Here is an 11,596-nt window from a genome sequence, read left to right as displayed (position 1 = left end):
TACACTTGTGTCCATTTGTATGTGTGTGTATTTAGTGTATATTTGTATTTGGGTCTATAGTGTGTCCATTTGTATGTGTGTGTATTTAGTGTACATTTGTGTCTATAGGTGTGTACATTTGTATGTGTGTATCTATACCTGTGTGTGTCTATACTTGTGTCCATTTGTATGTGTGTGTATTTAGTGTATATTTGTATGTGTGTCTATAGGTGTGTACATTTGTATGTGTGTCTATACCTGTGTGTGTCTATAGGTGTGTCCATTTGTATGTGTGTGTCTATACCTGTGTGTGTCTACACTTGTGTCTATAGGTGTGTGATGTGAGAGGGATGACTCGCGGTCTTCTGGGAGCGGAGTGCCCGCAGATGGTTGCCACCCACACAGTGCCCTCTTGTACCTCACAGCTAGGTGAGGGCATCTCCGTGCACGGGGTGTGTGAGTGGCAGGGGGTGGGCAGTAGGAGGGGCAGTCAGCCTGCAGCCTCCGCCTCTCCTTCCATCTGGGTACTGTTGGTTTCGGACGGGAGGAGAGCAGAAGGGGGGCAGTCATTTGTGCAGTGAGGACTGCTGTGTCCACTCCACGGTGCTATCTGAGGTCCCTTGTCACCCTGGCATATAGTGTAGCCCGGCACTGGAGAGGAGGCTGACCCGGAGGAGGACATCCAGAGTAGCACTTGGCAGCAGGAGTCCAGTGTCAAAGTGCAGCCAGCTGATCCCAAAGTGAGGAGCCCAGCAGGGGAAGTTGCCTGGTGCTGGAAGCCTACCTGCCGGAGTGTGCCAGCCCCTCTCTGAGGAGCAGGGACAGCAGGGCAGATCATGGCTTGTAGACTGCTGCTGACTGCGCTGCTGGGGATTCTTGTGCCTACATGCTGGGCTCGTGTGTACACCAACCACTGGGCTGTGAGGATAAAAGGGGGAGCCCAGGAAGCCGACAGGATAGCTAGCAAGTATGGATACGTCAACATGGGAAAGGTAATGCCACTGCTTGCTTCCCGCTCCTCTCCATGACTAGCTGCATGCCCACAACTTTCCCAGCTCCATGTGGGGCTGCTGCTGCTGACCTGCTCCCCAGGTTCTAGATAAGCCTCTGAGGTAAAAAAAAATAATCTGTGAGGAGACACATCGGTTCCATAAAGGAACTGCAGGTCCCAGCATACTTTCTAATAATGGGGGTAGTAGTGCCATACCCTCTAACCTGTGTGTGTCTGCAGTGGTGGTCCACTGTGGCTTTGCAGAACTTAGTCATAAGTTTGGGTGAGGAAATGGTGCATGTCAGTGAATAGCGATGCTGAGAACCAACCTGCCTGGAACTTGTGCCTTGAGGTGGGCACAGGTTGTCCCACAGTATATGAGCTCTGGTCCTGCAGCAGGAGAGCCAGCCTTCAGTACCAGGGCATTGACTGGTGAGCAGCTGCAGGAGGTGACACCTGGATGGAGAACCTGTGACTGGGCTCTTGTTTATGTCCTTCCTCTCAGCTTTGCTTCTTTTCATCATGGATTGTGTCTAGAACATGACAGATTCCCTAGGTGGACCTTCTCTGGGAAGTTTGAGGACAGTGAGAGAACTCAGTGTGGACTTTGATACCTCTATGATAAAAGCTAACCCTGTCAGCCTTGTACTTCAAAGGGGAGGGTGGAAGTATAGGGTGAACCAGGAGGTGGCCATACGTCTAAAGTTGATCAAAACAGAGGATTTAAACCAAAACGAATGTTGGCCAGGTGAAATGTGGCAAGGAACGATCATTTTAGCCTTTTATCAACTGGCAAGAAGTCTCCCATGTTTTATATTGTCATCCAATAGTCGGACTTGAGATCTTTCTATGAAACATTGTCCTTTGAAAGATCTTTCGTCCATCTGTTGGTTTCACTGAACGTGTATGGGCAGTTTGAACATCTGTTACGACCAATATGGAGTTACAATGTGTAAGGAACGTTTACCAGATGTTTGTTTTAACCATCAACCAACTTCTATCTAATGTGGATGTTCTTCAGGAGGAAATGTGATAATTGACAGGAGGCAAGGTTTCCTTTTGGTTGATTGTATCATAAACAAGGAGGGCACCATTCTGCCAGTGATTTTCATCTTTTGCTGAAGATCCACACTATGGAATAGGTTCAATGTGACCCACTGTCAGTTACTGATGACAATCTAATGTCCACCAGTGTCTGATTTCCACTTGTATTATCCAGTCCCGTAGGTAAATTATGATTATTATTACTACTATGATGATGAGTGTGGTTATCTTGTGATTACCCATCCTGATCATGTCACCGTTCAGTCTGTCACGAGAGGTGGGGAAGGGTGGTAGTGGCTGTAGCAAACCTGGATGAAGCTCATGAGTGAACTTCTTCTTGTGAGAGAACTAAGTGATACAAACTTTCAGGATCCATACATATAAAGATCTGTGAACCTTAGGATTCAGTACTTCAGAAAAAGGGTAGAAGAAGCTAATCCTTCATCTGAATGAGAATCACTTTGAGGAGGCACAAGCCAAAACTAGGAAGCAAGAAGGAATTCAGCCTCAGTTCCTGTACTATAGGAAGAATGCAGTGGGCCTTAAAGGGGTTGTATCACTTCCGAAAAATTGCGTTTATTATGTAGAAAAGGTTAATACAAGGCACTTACTAATGTATTGTGATTATCCACATTGCCTCCCTTGCTGGGTGGATTCATTTTTCCATCACATTATACACTGCTCGTTTCCATAGTTATATGACCACCCGGTAAACCAGCAGTGGTGGCCATGCTTGCACACTATTGGAAGAATCACCAGTTTATTTGTGCTCCTACGGTCTCGACCACCAGAGAGGCCGTCACTTTTTCCTATAATATGCAGGCACGGCCACCGTTGCTGGATTGCAGGGTGGTCGTAACCATGGGAACTAGCAGTATATAATGTGATGGAAAAATGAATCCAGACAGCAAGTGGCTTGTATTAACCTTCTGTACATGATAAATGCCATTTGCTGAAATGACACAACCCCTTAAAGGCCTCGTTCACATGTTGCATGTTACTTGCCAATTTGCTGCACCACACTGATTTGTATGCACCAAATCCACAGGCTATGTTCACCATTTAAGCCTCTTCTCACAAATTCTCATTAGACATTCACATGGAACTTGCACAGAGTTCAGCTCCTATTTCTAATGGTTTATTTGTGCCGCCATTCATAAGTCCGCTCTTGGTGTGGTTTCCATCTATGGGGCATGGTTAGATATGTGGCATTCAGTATTCAAATCCGCAGCAGAAATTTTTCACCATCTTAACATGACCTAAAACAGTACCCAATTACGTAGATCATGTCATTTCCAAAAAGTCACCAAAACATTGCAGAAATGTTTAATGTAAAGGGGGAAATCTGGGTCCATTCTGGAAAAAATCAGCAAAAAATACATCTTTAACACATTTACTGTTACAGAATACAGTGACATGCAGTGATATAGAGGTTACTATTACTATATGCAGTGATACGAAAGTTACTATTATTGTATGCAGTGATATAGAGTTTACTATTACTATATGCAGTGATACGAAAGTTACTATTACTGTATGCAGTGATATAAAAGTTGCTATTACTGTATGCAGTGATACGAAGGTTACTATTATTGTATGCAGTGATATAGAGGTTATTATTACTATATGCAGTGATACAGAGGTTACTATTATTGTATGCAGTGATATAGAGGTTACTATTATTGTATTCAGTGATATGGAGGTTACTATTATTGTATGCAGTGATATGGAGGTTACTATTATTGTATACAGTGATATAGAGGTTACTCATATTGTACGCAGTGATATAGAGGTTACTATTATTGTATGCAGTGATATAGAGGTTACTATTATTGTATTCAGTGATATGGAGGTTACTATTATTGTATGCAGTGATATAGAGGTTACTATTATTGTATTCAGTGATATGGAGGTTACTATTATTGTATACAGTGATATAGAGGTTACTATTATTGTATTCAGTGATATGGAGGTTACTATTATTGTATGCAGTGATATAGAGGTTACTATTATTGTATGCAGTGATATACAGGTTACTATTATTGTATACAGTGATATAGAGGTTTATATTATTGTATGCAGTGATATGGAGGTTACTATTACTGTATGCAGTGATACAGAGGTTACTAGTATTGTATGCAGTGATATGGAGGTTACTATTATTGTATGCAGTGATATAGAGGTTACTATTATTGTATACAGTGATATAGAGGTTACCAGTATTGTATGCAGTGATATAGAGGTTATTATTACTGTATGCAGTGATATAGAGGTTACTCATATTGTACGCAGTGATATAGAGGTCACTATTATTGTATACAGTGATATAGAGGTTACTATTATTGTATGCAGTGATATGGAGGTTACTATTATTGTATGCAGTGATATAGAGGTTACTATTATTGTATGCAGTGATACAGAGGTCACTATTATTGTATGCAGTGATATAGAGGTTCCTATTATTGTATGCAGTGATACAGAGGTTATTATTACTGTATGCAGTGATATAAAAGTTACTATTACTGTATGCAGTGATACAGAGGTTATTATTATTGTATTCAGTGATATAGATGTTACTATTATTGTATGCAGTGATATGGAGGTTACTATTATTTTGTCCAGTGATATAGAGGTTATTATTATTGTGTACAGTGATATAGAGATTATTATTGTATGCAGTGATATAGAGGTTATTATTATTGTATGCAGTGATATAGAGGTTATTATTATTGTATGCAGTGATATAGAGGTTACTATTATTGTATGCAGTGATATGGAGGTTACTATTATTGTATGCAGTGATATGGAGGTTATTATTATTGTATGCAGTGATATGGAGGTCACTATTATTGTATGCAGTGATATAGAGGTTACTAATATTGTATTCAGTGATATGGAGGTCACTATTATTGTATGCAGTGATATAGAGGTTACTATTATTGTATTCAGTGATATGGAGGTTACTATTATTGTATGCAGTGATATGGAGGTTACTATTATTGTATACAGTGATATAGAGGTTACTCATATTGTACGCAGTGATATAGAGGTTACTATTATTGTACGCAGTAATATAGAGGTTACTATTATTGTATGCAGTGATATTGAGGTTAATATTATTATATACAGTGATATAAAGATTACTGTTATTGTATACGCTGATATAGAGTTTACTATTAGAACAAAACATACAATGCAACAGCTCTCTGCAAACCAAATAAAGTACAAAAATGTATTGTAATGCTATGCTTATAAATTAGAGATGCTTGGCAAATACATTTGGTACAAAATTATTTGAGCCCGTCTGCCACATGTCAAGGCGATCTCTTTAAGTTGGGAACCTAACACTAAGTTCAACCTGTTATGTGCCATTACAGCGACCATGAGTTTACTATTATTGTATGCAGCGATATAGAAGTTACTATTATTCTATGCAGTGATATGGAGGTTACTATTATTGTATGCAGTGATATAGTGGTTACTATTATTGTATGCAGCGATATAGTGGTTACTATATTTGTATACAGTGATATAGATGTTACAATCATTGTATACAGTGATATAAAGGTTGCTATCATTGTATGCAGTGATACAGAATTTACTCTTATTGTATTCAGTGCTATTGAGGTAATATGATTGTATACACAGATATAAAGTTTATTATTGTTGTATACAGTGATATAGATGTTACAATCATTGTATACAGTGATATAAAGGTTGCTATCATTGTATGCAGTGATACAGAATTTACTCTTATTGTATTCAGTGCTATTGAGGTAATATGATTGTATACACAGATATAAAGTTTATTATTGTTGTATACAGTGATATAGAGGTCACTATTATTGGGTGCACTGATATAGAGGTTATTCTTATTGTATGCAGTGATATTGAGGTTAATATTATTGCATACAGTGATATAGAGGTTATTATCATTGTATGCAGTGATACAGAAGTTACTCTTATTGTATTTAGTGCTATTGAGGTAATATGATTGTATACACAGATATAAAGTTTATTATTGTTGTATACAGTGATATAGAGGTTACTAGTATTGTATGCAGTAATAAAGAAGTTATTATTATTGTATGCAGTGATATCGAGGTTACTATTATTGTATGCAGTGATATAGAGGTTACTATTATTGTATGCAGTGATATAGAGGTTACTAGTATTGTATGCAGTAATAAAGAAGTTATTATTATTGTATGCAGTGATACAGAGGTTATTATTATTGTATTCAGTGATATAGATGTTACTATCATTGTATACAGTGATATAGAGGTTACTATTATTGTATGCAGTGATGTAGAGTTTACTATTATTGTATGCAGTGATATAGAGGTTACTATTATTGTATACAGTGATATAGAGGTTACTATTATTGTATACAGTGATATAGAGGTTACTATTATTTTATGCAGTGATATAGATGTTACTATTATTGTATACAGTTATATAGAGGTTATTATTATTGTATGCAGTGATATAGATGTTACTATTATTGTATACAGTTATATAGAGGTTACTATTATTGTATACAGTGATATAGAGGTTACTATTATTTTATGCAGTGATATAGATGTTACTATTATTGTATACAGTTATATAGAGGTTATTATTATTGTATGCAGTGATATAGATGTTACTATTATTGTATACAGTGATATAGAGGTTACTATTATTGTATGCAGTGATATAGAGGTTACTATTATTGTATGCAGTGATATAGATGTTACTATTATTGTATACAGTGATATAGAGGTTACTATTATTGTATGCAGTGATATAGATGTTACTATTATTGTATACAGTGATATAGAGGTTACTATTATTGTATGCAGTGATATGGAGGTTACTATTATTGTATGCAGTGATATAGAGGTTACTATTATTGTATTCAGTGATATGGAGGTTACTATTATTGTATACAGTGATATAGAGGTTACTATTATTGTATTCAGTGATATGGAGGTTACTATTATTGTATGCAGTGATATAGAGGTTACTATTATTGTATGCAGTGATATACAGGTTACTATTATTGTATACAGTGATATAGAGGTTTATATTATTGTATGCAGTGATATGGAGGTTACTATTACTGTATGCAGTGATACAGAGGTTACTAGTATTGTATGCAGTGATATGGAGGTTACTATTATTGTATGCAGTGATATAGAGGTTACTATTATTGTATACAGTGATATAGAGGTTACCAGTATTGTATGCAGTGATATAGAGGTTATTATTACTGTATGCAGTGATATAGAGGTTACTCATATTGTACGCAGTGATATAGAGGTCACTATTATTGTATACAGTGATATAGAGGTTACTATTATTGTATGCAGTGATATGGAGGTTACTATTATTGTATGCAGTGATATAGAGGTTACTATTATTGTATGCAGTGATACAGAGGTCACTATTATTGTATGCAGTGATATAGAGGTTCCTATTATTGTATGCAGTGATACAGAGGTTATTATTACTGTATGCAGTGATATAAAAGTTACTATTACTGTATGCAGTGATACAGAGGTTATTATTATTGTATTCAGTGATATAGATGTTACTATTATTGTATGCAGTGATATGGAGGTTACTATTATTTTGTCCAGTGATATAGAGGTTATTATTATTGTGTACAGTGATATAGAGATTATTATTGTATGCAGTGATATAGAGGTTATTATTATTGTATGCAGTGATATAGAGGTTATTATTATTGTATGCAGTGATATAGAGGTTACTATTATTGTATGCAGTGATATGGAGGTTACTATTATTGTATGCAGTGATATGGAGGTTATTATTATTGTATGCAGTGATATGGAGGTCACTATTATTGTATGCAGTGATATAGAGGTTACTAATATTGTATTCAGTGATATGGAGGTCACTATTATTGTATGCAGTGATATAGAGGTTACTATTATTGTATTCAGTGATATGGAGGTTACTATTATTGTATGCAGTGATATGGAGGTTACTATTATTGTATACAGTGATATAGAGGTTACTCATATTGTACGCAGTGATATAGAGGTTACTATTATTGTACGCAGTAATATAGAGGTTACTATTATTGTATGCAGTGATATTGAGGTTAATATTATTATATACAGTGATATAAAGATTACTGTTATTGTATACGCTGATATAGAGTTTACTATTAGAACAAAACATACAATGCAACAGCTCTCTGCAAACCAAATAAAGTACAAAAATGTATTGTAATGCTATGCTTATAAATTAGAGATGCTTGGCAAATACATTTGGTACAAAATTATTTGAGCCCGTCTGCCACATGTCAAGGCGATCTCTTTAAGTTGGGAACCTAACACTAAGTTCAACCTGTTATGTGCCATTACAGCGACCATGAGTTTACTATTATTGTATGCAGCGATATAGAAGTTACTATTATTCTATGCAGTGATATGGAGGTTACTATTATTGTATGCAGTGATATAGTGGTTACTATTATTGTATGCAGCGATATAGTGGTTACTATATTTGTATACAGTGATATAGATGTTACAATCATTGTATACAGTGATATAAAGGTTGCTATCATCGTATGCAGTGATACAGAATTTACTCTTATTGTATTCAGTGCTATTGAGGTAATATGATTGTATACACAGATATAAAGTTTATTATTGTTGTATACAGTGATATAGATGTTACAATCATTGTATACAGTGATATAAAGGTTGCTATCATTGTATGCAGTGATACAGAATTTACTCTTATTGTATTCAGTGCTATTGAGGTAATATGATTGTATACACAGATATAAAGTTTATTATTGTTGTATACAGTGATATAGAGGTCACTATTATTGGGTGCACTGATATAGAGGTTATTCTTATTGTATGCAGTGATATTGAGGTTAATATTATTGCATACAGTGATATAGAGGTTATTATCATTGTATGCAGTGATACAGAAGTTACTCTTATTGTATTTAGTGCTATTGAGGTAATATGATTGTATACACAGATATAAAGTTTATTATTGTTGTATACAGTGATATAGAGGTTACTAGTATTGTATGCAGTAATAAAGAAGTTATTATTATTGTATGCAGTGATATCGAGGTTACTATCATTGTATGCAGTGATATAGAGGTTACTATTATTGTACGCAGTGATATCGAGGTTACTATTATTGTATGCAGTGATATAGAGGTTACTATTATTGTATGCAGTGATATAGAGGTTACTAGTATTGTATGCAGTAATAAAGAAGTTATTATTATTGTATGCAGTGATACAGAGGTTATTATTATTGTATTCAGTGATATAGATGTTACTATCATTGTATACAGTGATATAGAGGTTACTATTATTGTATGCAGTGATGTAGAGTTTACTATTATTGTATGCAGTGATATAGAGGTTACTATTATTGTATACAGTGATATAGAGGTTACTATTATTGTATACAGTGATATAGAGGTTACTATTATTTTATGCAGTGATATAGATGTTACTATTATTGTATACAGTGATATAGAGGTTACTATTATTGTATGCAGTGATATAGATGTTACTATTATTGTATACAGTGATATAGAGGTTACTATTATTGTATGCAGTGATATAGAGGTTACTATTATTGTATGCAGTGATATAGATGTTACTATTATTGTATACAGTGATATAGAGGTTACTATTATTGTATGCAGTGATATAGATGTTACTATTATTGTATACAGTGATATAGAGGTTACTATTATTGTATACAGTGATATAGAGGTTACTATTATTGTATGCAGTGATATAGATGTTACTATTATTGTATACAGTGATATAGAGGTTACTATTATTGTATGCAGTGATATAGATGTTACTATTATTGTATACAGTGATATAGAGGTTACTATTATTGTATGCAGTGATATAGAGGTTACTATTATTGTATGCAGTGATATAGATGTTACTATTATTGTATACAGTAATATAGATGTTACTATTATTGTGTGCAGTGATATAGAGGTTATTATTACTGTATGCAGTGATACAGAGGTTTATATTATTGTATGCAGTGATATACAGGTTACTATTATTGTATGCAGTGATATAGAGGTTACTATTATTGTATGCAGTGATATAGAGGTTTATATTATTGTATGCAGTGATATAGATGTTACTATTATTGTATGCAGTGATATACAGGTTACTATAATTGTATACAGTGATATACAGGTTACTATTATTGTATGCAGTGATATAGAGGTTACTATTATTTTATGCAGTGATATAGAGGTTACTATTATTGTATACAGTGATATAGATGTTACTATTATTGTATGCAGTGATATAGAGGTTACTATTATTGTATGCAGTGATATACAGGTTACTATAATTGTATACAGTGATATAGATGTTACTATTATTGTATGCAGTGATATGGAGGTTACTATTATTGTATGCAGTGATATGGAGGTTATTATTATTGTATGCAGTGATATGGAGGTCACTATTATTGTATACAGTGATATAGAGGTTACTATTATTGTATGCAGTGATATAGAGGTTACTATTATTGTATGCAGTGATATGGAGGTTACTATTATTGTATGCAGTGATATGGAGGTCACTATTATTGTACGCAGTGATATGGAGGTCACTATTATTGTATGCAGTGATATAGAGGTTACTATTATTGTATTCAGTGATATGGAGGTTACTATTATTGTATGCAGTGATATAGAGGTTACTATTATTGTATGCAGTGATATAGAGGTTACTATTATTGTATACAGTGATATAGATGTTACTATTATTGTATGCAGTGATATAGAGGTTACTATTATTGTATGCAGTGATATACAGGTTACTATAATTGTATACAGTGATATAGATGTTACTATTATTGTATGCAGTGATATGGAGGTTACTATTATTGTATGCAGTGATATGGAGGTTATTATTATTGTATGCAGTGATATGGAGGTCACTATTATTGTATGCAGTGATATAGAGGTTACTATTATTGTATGCAGTGATATAGAGGTTACTATTATTGTATGCAGTGATATAGAGGTTACTATTATTGTATGCAGTGATATGGAGGTTACTATTATTGTATGCAGTGATATGGAGGTCACTATTATTGTACGCAGTGATATGGATGTCACTATTATTGTATGCAGTGATATACAGGTTACTATTATTGTATGCAGTGATATAGAGGTTACTATTAATGTATACAGTGATATAGATGTTACTATTATTGTATACAGTGATATAGTTGTTACTAGTATTGTATGCAGTGATATGGAGGTTTATATTATTGTATTCAGTGATATAGAGGTTACTATTATTGTATGCAGTGATATAGAGGTTACTATTATTGTATGCAGTGATATAGATGTTACTATTATTGTATGCAAGGATATTGAGGTCAATATTATTGCATACAGTGAAATAAAGATTATTGTTATTGTATGCAGTGATATAGAGGTTACTATTATTGTATAAAGTGATAAAAAAGTTATTATACTTATATGAAGTGATGTGCAGGTTAGGCTATTTTCACACTCGTTTGGTGCGGATCCGTCTGGTATCT

General features: G+C 34.5%; 1 protein-coding gene across 3 annotated transcripts in view; it reads left to right on the top strand.

Moving 5' to 3' along the window:
• Nucleotides 1-511: 511 nt before the first annotated feature.
• PCSK5 (proprotein convertase subtilisin/kexin type 5) overlaps nucleotides 512-11,596 on the top strand; it is a 468,004-nt gene continuing 456,919 nt past the window's right edge. For all 3 annotated transcript variants that reach the window (XM_040417061.1, XM_040417063.1, XM_040417062.1), the window contains exon 1: nucleotides 512-971. In XM_040417061.1, the coding sequence (XP_040272995.1) occupies nucleotides 816-971 (156 nt within the window). In that variant the 5' untranslated portion in view covers nucleotides 512-815. The remainder of the gene's footprint in view (nucleotides 972-11,596) is intronic.

The sequence above is a fragment of the Bufo bufo genome, chromosome 2 (genome assembly GCF_905171765.1).
Source record: "Bufo bufo chromosome 2, aBufBuf1.1, whole genome shotgun sequence".
Taxonomy (NCBI): Eukaryota; Metazoa; Chordata; class Amphibia; order Anura; family Bufonidae; genus Bufo; species Bufo bufo.
Note: the sequence above shows the minus strand (reverse complement) of the source record. Positions and strands in the feature narration are given on the sequence as shown.